Here is an 18,481-nt window from a genome sequence, read left to right as displayed (position 1 = left end):
GTATCCTACTTGGTAGGATGGGGGTAAAGGTGTTACTGGGACGGGGATACCGCCCACGTCTCAACATCCGGTGTGCCACTCCACTCCTCGAAGACCCAGGTGATCCTCCCGCACTCGTCCACCCCCAGGAAGTGGATCCATAAGTGATGGCTGTGTCCTTGACACCTGGATGACAGATCCCTGGGGACTAGCGGGTGAGACACCTTCTGGTTTCTCACAGCAGCCTCAGTTAGTACACAGCCTTCGCCACCATCTTATGGAATGGGTTATAAACAACCCCTGAAGGGGATGACCATGCCCTAAAACGAACTTCAGGGGAAGTAACCAGACTGCTGTTGCCTTTGAGGCAGGCCAACAGGTCCTCTAAGTTAGGCTTCTGAAAAGAATCAAGTTCCTTAGGGATGTCAACTCTAGCTCCAGACATCAAACCATTTAAATGAAACAGGATAGGAAGGGATTGTCCTCCTCAAAAATGCTCTCAAATGTGGCTATGAACTAATTCCTGGTATCTAGTATCCAACCTCAGTGCTTTTGGCTCAGTCAATGGTAATACAATGAAAAGCAGCGGTGCCAGTAAACGGTTGTGTGCCGAGTTTCAGGGCTCAAGGAATAATGTCACAGTACGGACATTGCATGAATTTGCTGGCTCCAAGGTAAAACCATGCAAGGACAAGCACAAATGTGTGTGGATGTTGGGAGAACGACAGCGTGGACTGTCAACAAAGGAAAAGTGAAGCAGGCACTGGAGGCAAGGTACAGCAGACCAGTGTCTGGACCTTTTGATTCCCCTGAATTCCTGCTTTGCTGCCTGTTTGTTCACTAACTTGCTTATCATTTATTTGTATTTGTTGTGCTAGTTGGTAACTAGTTCAAAATCAGAGATGATGCCATCCGAGTGGTCAAAGGAAACCGACTGTTTCCTTCCCGTTCTCTCCATCGAATACTGGCATCACACTTGTTTTCATAGTGTTGTCCCAAACTATCCGGGTGATTAGGGGACTTTGTCCTGCCCTTGAAGTCGGCAGCGAATGATTGAGCTGATTGGCGATTACAAGGTCAAACTGAATGCAACCTGCCATCTGGTCATATGCCAGCAGCAGGCTATACAAATGTTTCCTTGGGACAGAGGAGCTTTTGCAACTTGCTTCTTTGAGACAGACTTGTTAGAGGGTAGGTAAGTTCTTCTAGCACCTTCTCATGGTCAAGGATTTGGGCCATGCCATTCGATCAGCTTCAGGACCATCAGTCTCGTAGTGGTTTAAAACCTGGTTTCTGGTCCCCTTTCCAATCTAGGACCAAAAAGCTCTGCCTTTCAACTCCTGGTACACCCTCTGCCTGTTGGCCATTTTGTCTTGGCTCAGCAGCCTTCAGGAACCTACTCCTCCACTACTTCCATTGACTCTCCTCCAGCAGATGGTACTCACTCTCCTTTTCTTCTCCAACTCTCTGCGTCATTCTTACTTTCTTCCATGCTCTGATTTTTTCCTCCTCCCACGCCCCTCCTCTCTCTGATCTCATCTCCAACCTTCAATCTCCTGTTCTCCACTACTATCCTTCTTTCATCAGCCTGCTTGCAATCACTCTCCCGTCTTCCTCCTGATCTTGCCCTTTCAACACTCCATCTCCAGGCTCAGCTTCACTTTACTTTGCTCTCTTGTTCCTACTTCAAACTCCCACACCCATTCTAATAGCCGGCCTCCTTTTATAATCTTGGCCCTGCGATGATGAATGAGATAATGGGTCATTTCTGGGCACACATGGAAAATTATTACTTAGGTTTATGTTCTGACCCATGGTGATCAACGCCTCTTGCAACCCTTGTGTAGCTATTTGTTTCTTTATGACGCATGGCCTGGAGTTTCGCAGACCTCAAAGGCACCATCTTGTAAGTGCTGGCACTGTCGAGGTAGTTACTTAAGTCTGCCATACATCTGCCAATCTTAGCGTTTGTCTTTCTCCCGTACCTTATATAACATTTGGGTGCCCATCCTTCTTCATAGGTTTTGACTCTATACAAAGGGTCAAGGAATTCAACTATTTGGGCATGAAATTTGCCCCAAACCTATCAAGTTTGAAACATGTGCAGAGGCAAACCTGTAGGATGGCCCAGGTCATAGATGCCATTTATTTGCATGTCAAAGCATTTTGGTACACTGCGGAATCTAGAAGGGCATACAGCCAACCAACGACCCTCAAATACCCCATCATCCCCTTCCCGTATTCAGTTAGTTCTTTCCAACAAGAATGACATCCCTAAATTCATAAGTATACTTGCAATTGTATTTATTAACCATAAAAAAAAACATTTTTACATTAAACCATGGGTGGCAATTTTAAAGTTGCAGCAGGTTTTAATGCACAGCCAATCAGACTCATGCAAAAGGTCTATGCTGCAGAGGCAAGTACTGTGGGTTTACATAGAGCAGAGGTGTAGGGTTTTATTGGTGGTGATGGCAAGGTACTCCAGCTGAATGAGAATACAATGTATAAACGATTGCTGGGTTGGAGATATGGGCTCCGATTTAGAAGTTAGTTTTACCGCTGTAAGGAACTCTTGGTGGCAACAGTAAAGGCAGACACAAGTGATCGCAGTTCAAGGGTGTTTATTAAACTGTATGCAGTTTGGAAAAACACCTAATCTAAACCTAACTCTAAAATGGGAGCAAGCGTCGACCATCAAATGAAAATAAGGCGGTCCTAGTGGCATCGTGTCAAATAACAAGGGCCTGTTCTAAGAAACCTATTGCCAAACCTTACAACCAATACAAAAAGGGGTGTAGGATAGTTCTCGGAAAAAAAAAGACGTGTTCATAAATAATTTGTCAGGCTGCAGTATTCTGGATCTTCCTTCCCCACGTTTTGAGCACAGGGTAAGGTAGGATGTTGGAGCACAGCACACACTCAAGCTTCCTCAGTACAAGTCGACAGTTCTGTTCCAGTTTATCAGGAGCCTCGATGGCCGAGTCTCATTTCCCTTGAAAGTCTCTCGCCTTCGAGGGCCTGGTGTTCAAATAACAAAACAAAACAAATTGAAAGTTAAGTTTCCTGGTTTCAGTTAGGGTGAGGGTTCTTCACCCCGGGGTCCCCCTCTTCTGGGAGGTGACCCCTGTTCCTCGTGGTAACGGGGGATAGCTTTTCACCCCTGGGTCTCCCTCTTCCAGGCTTGGAAACTAAAACAGCTCCTATTGATATCAGGGCCTCAGTGGTTATGTCTCCTGGTTCCCGAGGGCCGGATAGTTTTTAAATTAACAAAACAATAAACAAACACAAAGTTCTGTTCTACGTATTTCTCAGGTGTTGGATTCACCCCTGGGTCCCTCTCTTCCGGAGGCGCAGACCCCTCTTTGCTTTGAGCCTCCCTCTGCCGGGTTCACTACGGCATTTGTCGGGTGATGGATTCACCACTGCGTCCCCCTCTTCCGGGCGCAGACCACTCTTTGCTTTCTGCCTCCCTCCACTGGTTTCACCATGGCTTTCCCTTCGCAAATCTTAATGTCTTTTTAAACCATTCCAGTGGACATCCCTTGGTCGAGTTCACTTCTCTCAACACACTGTTCCTTGGGACTTTAGACTTGCCCCCTTCTCGTCAGCATCCCTCTTCCGGGGTTCACCTTTGCGAACTTCACATTCACTTATACTTTCAAACTTCACGGGAATCACTTCCCCTTACTTTCATTATAGCTCTTTGGTCAAAGGCTTTCAACTGTACAGGGATTTTGCTTGACCTTCTGCATGACCATTTTGACCTATCTTGGCGGCTCTCCTACGGCCTTCTGATATCTGTAGTTTCACTCAGATGGGGAATGACCAGGGTTTCTCGGAGCAAAACCCACATAGTACTGGTTCCCTTTTGCAGCTGGTCTCCCCTTCACAATGTTACAGTTTTTTTAAACTTCGCAACTTTCATTTACCACAGCCTGGTTCTTATCGGCTCTCCCCTTGACTCACCGGCTGTGATGAACTGTTTGGCGTTCCTCTTTACTGGAGTCAAGGCCGGTACCACGGAAGCAGGAGTCTCCCTCGCTCCGGCCTATCGGCGTCAATGCGCTCTGTGTACTGTTGACATCTGTTGCAGCACACTTGGACTATTGTCCTTGGTTTTAAGTTTCTTTCAGCAGAGGGTTTGCAGGGTTTTGTGAAAAAAAGGGCAAGGTTGTGTCTCTCCTAGTCAGCCTCTCGATATTTGCCGCCTTTCTCCACATCTTGAACTGCCTGGTCTGGACAGCGTCTCGTCATGCGGTCTGCGTTGCTCGTACTGTGCTCTCTTGCTCCATCTTTTATCCCTGTGGGGAAGGGAAAGGGCTGTCTGGTGTGTGTGATTCTGATCAATTGCCGGACTCTTGTATTGGGACATGTCAGGTAAACAGTTGTGGTGTTAGTCTGTTCTCTGGTGTATCGTGCAAAAATATTCACGTCTGAAAAGGGGTGGAGGGCAGTGGTTTCAATGTCCTTGCTGCTTTCCTCCCATAGATTTCTATGAGAGACCCTTTCCTTTTGCTTTGTTTTGACAGCTGACCTGACATTTGTGAGGTAAATAAACCCTTCTGCTTTACTTCCATTGTCTTATTTGGAAACTGATCAGTCCCTAAGACTATCAGTACTGGGAGACAATGGGGCACATTATGGGTTTTCCGGTCTGGAAATAAGGTGCTGTAACATGTGCCGGCACCTTTCTGGACTGGCAAACTCCAAGTCTGCCAGTAGGGGCTGTGATCTACCGGCAGCCCTGACCTGCTGATAGATCAAATCCCCACCGGCAGACAACTGCTGCAATCACTGGCACCACCAGTGTCGGTTATTGCGGCATTCCCTTCCCCCCTGGAGACCTATGGGACTACATGGGAATGGGGATGGGGATTTACCGGTGTCTCTGCCACCCTTGATATCCTGGTCCTACTGGGATTTCAGGTGGCAGAGACTGTACAGTGTTCACAAGGAAATACAAAAGCTGTGAGAAATAAATTCAAAGAAAACTACTAATACTGATTGACTTGGTATCCAACAAATGGATATCTTAACCTGAAACTAACCAGGGTAGCCTAGAAAAACATACAGCAATGTAAAGTCACACCAAACACAATTTATTGAAAAAAATATATTACAATTTTTATTACACAAATGTAAATACATTTAACAAATACACAAAATCCTGTCCTTTAAACAAATACATGGTGGATGTATTTTCAGCAAATACATGGAGACAACAGAATTCACCTTCTTTAGTGAATATCCTGGTTTGCCAATGCCTGAAACAAGTACATGAAGACAACAAAATTCAACTTCTTTGGTGAATGTCCTGATTTGCCATAAAGATGGAAACCAAAATGTTGAAAAAAAAATTGAACGGTAGTCACCCGGTATCCCACCAGAATTAGCGGCGGAATACCGGGGGACTTGTAATGGGTCCCAATGATTTCCTTAGTGGATTTCTTTTATTTTTAAAGCTGCACACCAGGTTAAAGCGAAGTGCGATTTAGATACTTTGTATATAACATTTGCTTTTGTAATTGTGTGGTTACAATTACAATATGTCAAGGATGGGCTGGTTGGGGTCGATATTTTCTATACCATGTTTTGAACTTTTGCAATTACCACAAATGGCTACTTAGAGTGACTAGCACTCTCACCTGACGGTGCCATGAGATTTTCGCCTGTCCTTCGGCCATTTTCTTCTTGAGCCTTCCCCCTGCCCTCTCGGGTCCAGAATCGCCATTTATGGGAGGCCGTTTCCCAGGGAAAGCTGCTGCTTTCTATGGCAACGTGGTGTTCTGTGAGATTGTGCGGCCAGTGGCTTTCCAAGATTGGAGAGCCCCTGCCAGTTTGAATGATGCAGATGCTTACATTGGTGGACTTGGGCGAGCGGCCAATCCAAATCTTGGATAAAAGGATGAATACTCTAGCCATTCGACAGATCAGAGCCAAGACCCCTACAAAGAAGTGCAGCCGCTGACGACCTTTGGAGCAGACCAGCATCAACTCCAATGCAGTCTGGTTGAAGCCCTACCCCTCTGCCTGATCTCAAGAAGTCCCTCATCAGTGCTTCGAACCCAGGTCCGGTGGAAACAACCAGTCTGGACCCCTGCTCGAGGGTCTGTGCCTTCGAGCATTGAAAGTGTCCATGGACCACCCGGTGGCTCTTTCCTGGGCTACCTCACTACAATCATTGCCGTTCCAAGTGTATCCTTGGAACTTGGAGGATCTTCAACTTGTACTACAAGATACCTGTCCCTGCATTTTCAGACTTCCAGTCTCAACAGCAGCTATGCTGGGCCTGGTCCTTTGCCCATTGAAGATCACCTGTCAACACCTGATCGTGGGGACTCCCGTTGCAACCGGTCTTCTTCACTTCCTGGAGGTGTTATGAATGTGCCTTCTCCGCAGAAATCTTCTTCATTTACTTCGCATGGGTGTTCAGCTGGACAGTGTCTGGAACCAAGAATCAGGTACCACAACTGACTGAAACTAAATCCTGTATATGAAAGTGACCTCTGAACCAGCGATCCCTGGGCTTCCCTCAACCAGACCAAGCACAGAAGAATGTATCCGCAATGGAATCCAGAACCACAGCAGTGGTCTATGGAGAAATATGAGTAAGGGGGTAAGTTAACACACCTGTCCTCACCCCCCAGCTCCCATCCTCCACAGGGTTACATGTGTGTAAAGTCCTGTCCCTAGCTCTTTCTTTCCTGGCTTAGAGCGCCACTTACCTAAACTATCCTCAACTTTTTGGAACTCGCAACAGCTGAAAGTCGCTGGCATCGTCCAATCACATAATAAACCTACCTGGAAAGGTATATCTTTTTGGAACTGATGACTTTACTCCACTAGACCCGAAACCATCTAGGGCTGGAATTATTAAGTAATTGGGAACTGTTTTAGTGTTTCTATAAAGTGTTTCTCATGTGTTTACTGCATCTGACTACTTAACTGCATTTCACTGTTATTGAATCAAATGGTTTACTATCGTCTCAGAAGAGTGAATGTGTATGTGTGCTTTATAGCAAGTGTGTGGCAATATTTGCCTAAATGTTTCATTGCTTAGTGTGTATTTTAAAAGCCTAATACATCATTTATATTGTTGTACTTACCTGCCTAACTGGAATTATTGTGCTGCTCTGTGTGGATGCACAGAGGCCCTAGACCACTCGCGCTCCTGCTGAGCTTCAGCTTTGCCGCTGATGCCTGCCTTAATTGGATTACAGTTCAGTGTCTTTCATGTTCAACATAATAGGTTGGGCTCACAAAATCCACCCCGTTGTTGATTTTGGTAATCAATCTTAACACTGGTTATCAAAGGTATCTGGTCAAGCGACACGCAACACCACAGAACCCAGATTGCATATGTGATGGAAAATGGATGCTGTGCTGGCATCCCAGGAGACAAAATGTGGTGCTGCCCTGACGTCCACTGAACCAGTGGTATATCTTCGGATTAGACAGCACGCATAGAAGAAGCAAGAAACGTACTGTTACTGAAAAACTCAGTGTTTTGCTCAGCAGAATCTAGCATGGCATGTATGCCACAACAGCTGTTTGGTGGAATGCTGCATGAAGGTTGCCATCTGGAAGCGTGCAGAGGGTGTATGTGTGTTCCGTGGTAGTGGAAAAGCTCTTTAAGAGCACAGCCCCTGTCCTGCCGCATTACTAGGAGGTGTTCTAAAGCAGGAAAGTCAAATACGCCAATCACAATCATAAAATAATTATGTCCTTCAGGTTCACTCGCTAATGCCTAGCACGGCCAAGAGAGGTGGGGCTAAGGATCAATAAAAAAAACTGCAGTTTGGGAGTTAGTTGTTGACAAGTGAGGCACACAGACTATGGACTGGAGGAAGCTGTGGCAGAGACAAAGAAAAAGGGGGAAGGACTCGAATTAGACTGAGGATTGGAAGCAAGGAAAAAGAGGAGAGAACACCAGGAGCAACTTTGAAGGCACAGCAAGGAGAGAGTGGTAAGGATTGGCAAAGAGGAGGTTGGGAGAAGTTATTGGGAGGGTGGTGAAGAGAACACTGGCGAGGAGACTGATCACAGTTGTGTGGAGGAGGTAGGCAAGAGGTGTGAGGCAGAATAAAGAGACACAAAATAGGTAGTAGTATGGAATATTAGAAGTGGAACAGTGTACAATGTATGGGGTTGTGTAAAACCTTAAAACTGTAAATAAATGGAACCAAAAGGAGGTTAACAGCACTTGCTTTAGAGGGTGGAAAAAGAAGCAAAGGTATAGAGAAAGACAAAGGAGTAGGAGGAAAGCCCTCCCCGAGGAACACACTGTTGCAAATTGTCAAGAAGGAAGATGAGAGGGCTGAGTTTCGGTGGAACGAGATGTGACCCTGGGACAGAGAGGTTGCAAGTGAGTAGTAGTGGGGAAAGCCATACTGTTCACTCCCTTATGAAAGCCGTGGAGCTCTGCCCGACCTTAAAAAAAGAAAAAAAACAGCCCCATCCCATCAGGTGGCCTTATGCACTGGGTCATGCGGAATTGGTGAAGACCTCATGGAGCATCAAGGATGATTGGCAGAGGACCAGTTAAAGAAGTGTCTGGAACACTTCGAGCACATGAATAACTGAGGAGGAACCCTGCTGCTGAGGAACTGGGGAAATAGACAGAAAATCACAGTAAAGTCATTCCTGGCAAAGCTACTCTAACATGATTTTTGTAACATTTCGATGACAAACTGAATTGTGCCACATATTATACAGTCTTCTACATTCAATTTAGATTCCAAACATAAATAGTTTACACTCAATGTTTACTACTTTCTGTTTTTCTTTATTTAGACTTGAATTAAGTCTTCATAAAAATGACAAAAACGAATCAGACAATTTAAAAAAAATTACAAATATGCAACCTAGACTGTAAACATGTAAAAAAGAGGGGGTGAGGCGCGCACTCCAATTCCTGGCCAAAATACTACTGGAAGAAAGAAAAAATATATAACTGGGTTAAATCCCAAAAGTGTCCAAATCACCGGATTTTCACATTTTTTCACTACAGCTCCCATAATCCTTAGAGACTGCAATAGCAATGTAATTGGACTTACCTGAAAGCGCTAGGAGGAGGAGAACAGCAGCACAAATGCAGCAGAAGGAATCCAACCCTGTGAATATTTTGGCAACAATTGGGATCTAACCCAGTGAATTGGACACTTGTGGGATTTAACCCAGTTATGTATTTTTTCTTTCTTCAGGTAGTATATTGGCCAGGAATTGGAGTGCACGCCTCACCCCCCCTTTTATACATGTAATTTGTGGAGATCCAGACTCCAGAGGCTTCAGCACCGGGGATATTTTGCCCTACATTGGAGAACCATAGTAATGGTTTTCCCCCCTCCCCCTGCTAAGGGTAAGATGTGTGCTCCTGGAGGGGAGTCTTTCCTTGGTCACCTGAACTGAACAACATTTTTTCACTACAGCTCCCATAATCCTTAGAGACTGCATTAGCAATTTAATTGGATTCACCTGAAAAGCAAGGCAACACAGCCTCCCTGAAAAGAGTGTTGGGACACGAAAGCGCTAGGAGGAGGAGAACAGCAGCACAAATGCAGCAGAAGGGATCCAACCCTGTGAACATTTTGGCAACAATTGGGATCTAACCCAGTGAATTGGCCACTTTTGGGATTTAACCCAGTCATATAATTTTTCTTTCTTCAAGTAGTATATTGGCCAGGAATTGGAGTGCGCGCCTCACCCCCCCTTTTTTACATGTAGACTGTAAACATGGTGATAAACCATAAAATAACATGTGAAAAAATTTGCAAAACACAATGTGCAAAAGCAATATGTAACCTTGCAGGTGTGAACCATTTCTTATTCACATTGTTTCCCCTAATGAGATTTCACAGATACGTATACACCATAATTTCTTATACACTGAAATGCGACCATGTATGCACTCAATGCAACCATTTATCACTTATGCACCAAATGCTCATTCCCTTACATAGGCACATGTGTCACAATGCTACTATGTTTATGTTTATGTTTACTTGGCTTATATAGCGCTTTACACCAAAGCGCTGCACATTTATAACAACAGGATACATTTAATATAACAATAACGGTAACAAGAAGCAAATTACAATTTTGATTCAGTCAACAAAACAGCATGTAGAGAAATATGACAGAGGGAAGGGGGAGAGAAGTGGAGCAAAGCTAGTAGGGAGGGGGGTGGAGGCAGGAAGGGGGTGAGGGCGAGAATGGGGGGAAGGCAGAGGCTTAAGGGGGGAAGAGGGGAAGGGAGGGAGAAAGAGGGGCAGGGAGGGAGAGTGGGAGAGGGGAGAGGGAGGGGCATCATGGTGGGGAATGGAGAAGGAGGGATTTAAGGGACGTGTGGAAAGAGGAAAAGGTAGGAATAGAGCGGATAGAGAGAGGTAAGGAGTTCCAGTGGAGGGGGGCCAGGAGTTGGAAGGAGCGTAAACGAGAGGAGGCACAAGGGGAGGGAGGAACAGTGAGGAGGAAGTGGTCAGCGGAACGGAGGGGGCGAGAGGGGGTGTAGAAAGAGAGAAGGGAAGAGAGATAAGGGGGAGCGAGATTATGGAGAGATTTAAAGACTAGGCAGAGAAAAAGAAATTTAAGTTGAGAGTGAAAGGGGAGCCAACCAATAGAGGATAGGGAAGCGGAGATGGAGTCACGGGGGGAGAGGAGACAGAGGGTACGGATGGCAGAGTGATAGATAGATTTAAGGGGGGCAAGATGAGAAGAAGGTAGACCAAAAAGTAAGGAGGAGCAGTAGAAGAGACGAGAAAAGATAAGGGAGGAGATTAAAAGTTTAGTAGCATGGAAAGTAAGGGAGGGGCGACTTTGCGAATATTGTAGAGGTGGTAGCGACAGGCACGAGAGGTGAATGAGATGTGGTGGGAAAAGGTGACAGAAGAGTCGAAGTAAAAACCTAAGTTGCGAGCGTGAGGCGAGAAAGTGAGATTAGTGGGAGAAAAATGAATGAAAGGAGGAGGGGAGGGGGGAAGGGAGTTGGAAGGGAAGAAAACTACTTCAGTTTTGTCAGAGTTAAGGGAAAGAAAGCGAGAAGACATCCAGTTTTTAATAGCAGTAAGACAGGAAGAAAGTTTAAAGGTGCATGTGCTGAAGAGTGGTACTATTGGAAAATAACATATTGAGCTGTGACATTTGGGGAAGAATTGTGAAAGTTGATTGAGGTCAGGAGAGAAGGAAAGAAAGAGCTGTGTGTCATCGGCATAGAAATGATGAGAGATGCCAAATGAGGAGATAAGAGGGGCAAGGAGGGAGGTGTAGAGCGAGAATAGGAAAGGACCAAGCACCGAGCCTTGGGGAACTCTGTAAACGAGACGGTGGGTGGGAGAGGAGCTCCCACCCCAGGAAACAGTAAAAGAGCGGTAGGAGAGGTAAGAGGATAGCCATTTAAGAACAGATCCCTTGAAACCAAAGGAGGAGAGAGTGTTGAGAAGAAGGGGATGATCAAAAGTGTCGAAGGCAGCAGAGAGATCAAGAAGAATAAGGACAGAGGATTGCTTTGAGTGTCGGGCAGAGGGGAGGGAGTTAAGGATGTAAGTGAGGGCAGTTTCAGGAGAGTGTTTGGGACGAAAGCCAGATTAGCATTGTGACACATGTGCAACAATATGATTTGCAGCGTTAAGGAGATGAAAATAGTATTGGAATTTTATGTGAACAGATATTCATTACCTGTTGTTAACTGCCTAAATGTCTATACTTTGTTTAAAATTGATTCGTTTTCGTCATTTGATGTAGCCGATTAATTCAAGTGTAAAAAAGTAAAACAGAAAGAAGTAAAATTTGAGTGTAAACTATTCATCTTTGGAATCTAAATTGTATGTCTCCATTGAATGTAAAGGACTGAATAATATGTGGCACAATTTACTTTGTGGATCGAAATAATACAAACATCATGTTAAACTAGTAGCTCTGCTAGGAGCGCTTTTTCTGTGATTTTCTGTGAGCAACTGAAACTGGAGTGGGGAAAGAATGGCACCGTCTATATCGCTGACACAAAGCAGAGAAGGGCACACTGAACAGATAAAGTGAGATGTTACCATGACAAGGATATTTTGCAGGTCATCAGTGGCTGCATTATCAGCAAGGATACGATCCAGGGTTTCAATATACCATGTTCCAACTTTATGATCTCTCCAAGACACGAAACCTGATGAAAAAGTGAGAAGGGAACAAAGTGAGCAACAGCCCAGGAGCAAGTGAGTATTGCCCGAGTGCCTTCTAAAAAGCAGTGTCGCATCTTAGACCATATTCAGACGACGAATAGGGAAGTGACAGCCCAAATTCCAGGCGAGGGCAAACCCGAGGCCCTTCTTTTTTTCTTTTATATATGGTGTATTCAAACCTTTACAACCAAAAGCCAAACAACATCATAATAATTCATCATTTAAAATACAAAATTAATACAGTGAAACATGCAATTCAGATGGCAATGCTAGATGTATAAATAATGCATCAAAATAAAATAAAAACCAACCACCAAAGATGAATAAACTATCACCATGGTCTCATCCAGCAATTTCCCATGATTTTATAAAAGATGCTACACGGTGAGACCATCAGAAGTAGAAGAGGTATACAAACATCTTTTCCACAGATTGTTCAGATCGAGCCCACTTGTAACCCTTATTAATTTTTTTAAATATGACAGTCTTTCAAAGTGAAGAGCCGGGCAATTCCATAAATAAATGTTTAACAGATTCCATGACTTCAACCAATAAGCGGCTTCTGAACGATCAATCAACCCTCTCCTTAGGAGTATCTCCATCGTAAGCAGCTAATTCCAACAAAAGCGCATTATAAGAGAACGGTAATACAAGTTCGGAAACACTAATAAATACGGAGCAATCGTGCCCCTGCTTTTACATTTGTGAGCTAAATGCTGCAGTGAGGAGTAACCGTGAAAAGAGTTGATCGTGTTCGTCCAAGTCCCATTTGTACAAAACCCTTTTGACTTTCAGCGAACTTGATATCAGTAAAAATCAATGTCCACTTCAAGCACAATCAAAAGCGATCCGCAGTAAATTCTCAGTTTCCCAAGAAAACTACAAGTAGCAAATCAGGATTGGTCCATAGATTGCAAAACAACATGTGCTTCAGCGGAATAGGCCAAAATGACCTAACCCAAAATTACTGACCTCACCAAAAGACCTACAATGCACACCACGAAAAGTTCGAACTACCAAAAGTTCAAACTGTGTTTAGGTCAGTTGGTGGGGTCGGTCAATAAAAAAAAAAATAATTAAAAAAAAGCCAGGGGGGGGGGGCTGCGGGGATATCCCCCGCAACACCTTGCTCACTATACCGTATAATATAGTGAGCGTGGTGTTTCAGGGGCTACCCCCGCAGCTCACCCAACTGAAAAAAATAAAAAAAGAAAGCCGGGGGCTGCAGGGGTGTCCCCCGCAGCACCCGCTCACTATACTATGCTATACAGTATAGTGCGCGGGGGTTGCAGGGGACACCCTTGCAGCTTACCCGACTAAAAGTAAAAAAAAAAACACAAAAACAAAAGAAAAGAAAAGGACCCTGCAGCGCCAGTTCCCGATCATTGAAGTAGAAGGGAACCGGCACCGCAGGGACACAGCACGTCGGAATGAAAGGTAAGTAGTGGGGTGGGGTGTGTTGGGGGTTTGTTGACGGTGGGGGTATGGGTGGGGGTGTGTTTTTGTATGTATTTGGGGTTGTTTTACAATCGATGACCGCATGGTAAATGTACGAACATTTTTGTATTGTGTACATTTCCCACGCGGTCATTTCCGTCGCAGGTTATTTACCCACGGTAAAATCACACAGATCCGCTTCAGGATACAGTGAGTCTGTAGCAGATGCAACTCACATCTCATTGCTGCCACCGGCACAGCGTTGGAAACTCTCAAAACAAGTCTCTACATCTTCCCCTCAATAGTGTCCAACCAAGAGTGCGATTCCCTAGGCCAGAGCTCCAATCCATAGATACATTTAGGGATCACCTTCCCCTCACAGAATTGAATAGCAGCCTTTATAGAAAACCTGCCACATTTTCTATCAATCATTACAAGTTGGTTGGTTAGATTCTTTGATTTAAGGGCAAGTAATGCCTGTAGATCTCTCACTGATGGGTGCGCTGAGAAATGATAACCCAAATAAGTTAAACTAACCATACTAGATATAGGACAATTCTGACGGAACCACATGTGAGACCCTCGTTTTCTCCCCCCAGACAACTCCAGGATTTATGTTTTTGAAGGGTTCATTATTAAGCCATTTTCAAAAGGATTAACAGCAGTGATTGATGGGCTTCTTTGAGTTGGAGCCATGGAAGATGAGAATCAGGGAAAGGGGAATAGGATAAGTGACAGCACCAGGTTCAGGTGGAGAGATAGAAACGAACAGCTGAAGGAAAAAAGGAGAGTGACAACCATAGTGCAGAGGGCAAAGTCAGTTGTTAAGACAAAGGTGAAGAGGAGTGACAGTTGTCAATCCAATAGTGAAACCAAAGGTCCAGGAAAGAAGAATACAAATCATTGACACGATTACATATTGGAGAACAAGATACATTTTCAACTCATTTAAGAATTTTTAAGACAATCTACTGTTGAACTCTTTAAGACTGAAGTACTAGATACACTTCTAAAATAGCAATGTTGTAAATTCAAGCATCATGTACACTTGTGAAAGAAATATAAAACGAGTGTAGAAAGTTATTGTGGTTGGTGAAATTATAAATTTGTCAGCCATAAAGCCTACTGCGACCCCCGTGTAGCACTAAGCGAGCGAGGACACCCACCATTTCCACTCCCAACAAGAATATTTTGAAAGATATGTGGTCAAATGGCAAATTTTACAACAAAAAGGACAATTGCAAACCAAGGGCTTTACAAGTAGTTCTGGAGAAGTACTCCAACAGTACAATAGGTCAAGTTCTGCTAAAGTAACTAGGATCATTATTTGTTGCACTGTCCCCAAAAACACAAACACGCAAACAACCTCACACACACTTACATTGAGCGAGAGAATCGTAGCCAAACTTCTCTCGGGAGGGTACGGATTACTCAAAAGACCTTGAAGTACTGTAATATTAAATGTGTACCATCATAACAGGAAACGTGAGAGGGAGTTACAGTTGAGCTTGTTCGTATTGCTTGCTCCGTGTCATTCAGGTGGGTATTTATGTACGACCAGTTGAAATGTTTAGCAACTGCTACTGATGCTGTGGGTGCTTAGTTGGATTAAATATAATACCCACAGATTATTGTGTCAATCACCTATTTGTCAGTTCCTCTAGTTTAACACGGATGTGGAAACAAATGTAGCCTTAGAGTATTACACGGGTGGTGCACACTTCCTTTGAGCTCCTCTGAAGGGTATTTGATACTTTCTTTCATCTCCACCTTGCAAGCAGAGCTGTGAAATTGGCAATTCGTACATTCTAAATTGTAGTGTTAGTGGAAGTTAGTGGAAGCTAACTACCGAACTCTGAAACTCTGCCTAAAATATCCTCCCGGGTGCCCAGGGAAAGGCAAACGATTCCTGATTCTGACCTTGGGGGTGAGGTATGGGGGTGATGTACTGCGGGAGGATCACACGGAGGAAAAAAGGGTCAGGAGAGTGAGGAATACCTATGGGACGAGACACAGTATTTAACCTCTTTCCAAAAGGGCATTCTACCATTACCACAGTATGTAATAGCTTGTTGCCATCATAATTGTATTGTTCCACAAGTAAATCATCTGAATGGGAACAACTTGAGCCATGAACCCTGCAGTGTTAAAGGTAACAAACATCCTGTTATAACCCAAGAAATATGTGTGGTTCTAGATTGCCCTAGCTCGCAAAAGCCTAATAAGAGGAAGTTGTAAAATGATGGCAGTCTTAAGACCAAAGAACCATATTCCTCTTCTCAAACCTGCCTTGTGCTTGATTCTTGTAATATCCCTTTGTTAAATGTAGAAAGTGAACCTCAAGTTCGCAAAGTAGAAAAAGTTAAGAAACCAACCATTTTCAGAAGGGACTTCAAGTCCCATAATTCCCTCAGTATTGGGACGAGAAAGAGGGATGTAGAGGAACAAAAATGTAGAAACGGTCAGCTAATTAGCAAGAATGCCCTACAGCTGAGGGAGACTGGGAGGCTTAAAAGGTCACCTCCGGTAATAGAGAATGAGCAGCAGAACCAGAAGGAGCATGGGCCGTGTATAGTGTCAGAGGAAGAAGTAAAAGAGCCAGGCAACACCTGTACCATTGCAAGTCCCGAGGGGTCTGTGCCTCTACCATCCCAAATTGCAGAGGTCGCACAGCGGGAAGCATGGGGAAGAGCGCTTACCCTGGAAGACTATGTTGCATAGAATTTTCACAGCAGGAAGCAGGCATGGTGTGAGCGGGGATGCACCAGAGACTCTCAGGACTCAGAGCGACTCGAAATCAGCATGGCAGAGGCAGCAGCGACCTAAGAGTGAGGGTGCGCCTGGTCGGGAGAAGCCACGGCTCCAGCAGTCCTGTGGGCACTGAGAGGAAATCCTGGAAGCGACTTACCAAGTGAGTCTGAACCAAGCGAGTGACTCTGGAGCCATCCGCTGCAGGCTATGTGTTCAGCAGAGGGGGCTCACTCGCGAGTGGGTGAAAAGCAAATCAAACAACATTACGAATACTGAAATGTTGTTAAAGTACAAAGCAAAGTTAATATGCAGTACGAATACTGAACTATTGCAAACGTACAAAGGCTGAATACCAAATTATTGCAAACTTACAAAAGCAAGCTGATAAAGCTTACGAATACTGAACTGTTGCAGACTTACAAAAGTGGCTGATATTAAACCACAAGAAGCCTAGAAATAAAAGTGTGAGTTTGGACAAACACCAACAACCCAGTGAGGAGGTCCTATTGGAAACCCAGGCATACCACCAACACCAAAGCCAAGAGACCTTGAGCAACAGGCAATATCAGTCTAATAAAAGTTGCCAAACACAAGAGGGGAATGTTTGAAAGTCCCAAGGGTGTAGAGGTTGCAAAGCAGGTGTTGGGGCACCTATCAATGTGGGTGATGTAGACTCATGCTGCTACAGCCAAAATAGAAGTAGGAAAAGACTTCATCCTGAACATTATTTTCAGTATTGATGTAGAAGGGAAGGAAAGGTGGCAAACAGGCTACCCTTCTGGAGGTGCTCATCCAGAGGGAGATGAGCATAATATGTGGAAAGGTCCTGATAGGGATCCATGAGAATGTTCTATTCCCTGAAAGCTGCTAACAGTTTTATGCTAAAGAAGAGCATGACAGTTGTTATTCTATTTGTGAAAGTTACCATTGAAGTACTTATCTGTTTTGACTCTGCAGAGGTAGACAGGCAGGCGAGTATACCTGTAGGGCAAAACACGATTGCCCAGAAAAAACCTGGTGAAGGATAATGCCAGGTAGTAGAAGGTGCAAGTGCTGAAGAGTGGTAATATTGGAAAATGCCAGAAGATGTGAAAGAGTTGTTATTCCAGGAAGAGAGAGACCATATGTTATTGTTGAAGCAGACAATTCTGACCAAACTATTTGTTGCCAAAAATGTGAAGGAGTCCCAGGAGGAGTGAGAGTTTATGACATTTCTTTCAAGATACTTTGGGAGAGTTCTTAATCCAGGAGGAGTGAGAGCGTTTTACTTTGACAAGACATTTCATTTGAAATAATGAACTTTGTGTTAAATCAGGATTTTCTTGTTTTTCCTTTGAACTGTGGAGAAAACCCTTGTTTAGGTCTGGGGAAGGGAGGTTTGTCCAGTCCATGGCAAGAGACATTAATCAAACCGTGTACCAGGTTCTATGTTGTATATCTTTGTTGAGTTGTGTTGCCATATAATAACCTTTTACTTTGATTGTTATATGAGTGTGACAGTGAGACATCCCTTGACTAGAGTGTTCCGTTTAGCTTACATTAGGCAGGGAAATCCTTGTTAGAGTAGGGATAGTGAGGCATTCTTTCAACCTGTTTTTTCAAATAAAATGGCATGAGTTAAAAACTCTTTACAAAGTTATCCACCTCACATTTCAAACTCCTCACACAACTCTTACAAAGATGGGCTATTGTGGTGTTCATCTGTGTGTATATATGTATTTTCTTGAATACTGCCAGATATGATGCTGGGGCAGCTATTTTCTTTTCTATGAATGCAATCACAGATATACCAGATGCTGTGCTGTAATCGCCCTAATACTACAGAAAATTACAGGCTTACTTTGATGGATTCTACCCTTAAGTCAAACAATCTGTTCAACCCTATATTTTTCAGCTGCACTTCCGATAACAGCAATGTAGCTGTGTTCATCATCTGTATTGTCAGGAAGCGAAAGCATGGTTGATGGAAGCAATCAGGTTCTGGAGTGTGGAGAGGGCCAATGGCCGAAGTCAGTCTGCACGAACGCAGACTGGAAGGCAAAATGACAGCGCTCTCGGCTAGGTTTATCTAGGTTTCTTGGCAGTCTCGGATACTTCCAGACTCCAGCTGACTTAACAGACGTAGAGAACAGTTATGTAACAAG

At 44.2% G+C, this 18,481-nt stretch overlaps 1 protein-coding gene across 2 annotated transcripts in view; it reads right to left on the bottom strand.

Moving 5' to 3' along the window:
• Positions 1-18,481, bottom strand: part of CASP9 (caspase 9) — a 653,184-nt gene that overhangs the window by 47,578 nt on the left and 587,125 nt on the right. For both annotated transcript variants that reach the window (XM_069610458.1, XM_069610459.1), the window contains one exon: positions 12,024-12,133. In XM_069610458.1, coding sequence (XP_069466559.1) covers positions 12,024-12,133 — 110 coding nt within the window. The remainder of the gene's footprint in view (positions 1-12,023; positions 12,134-18,481) is intronic.

Source organism: Ambystoma mexicanum, chromosome 8, assembly GCF_040938575.1.
Source record: "Ambystoma mexicanum isolate Mex_15411 chromosome 8, UKY_AmexF1_1, whole genome shotgun sequence".
Lineage (NCBI taxonomy): Eukaryota > Metazoa > Chordata > Amphibia > Caudata > Ambystomatidae > Ambystoma > Ambystoma mexicanum.
Note: the sequence above shows the minus strand (reverse complement) of the source record. Positions and strands in the feature narration are given on the sequence as shown.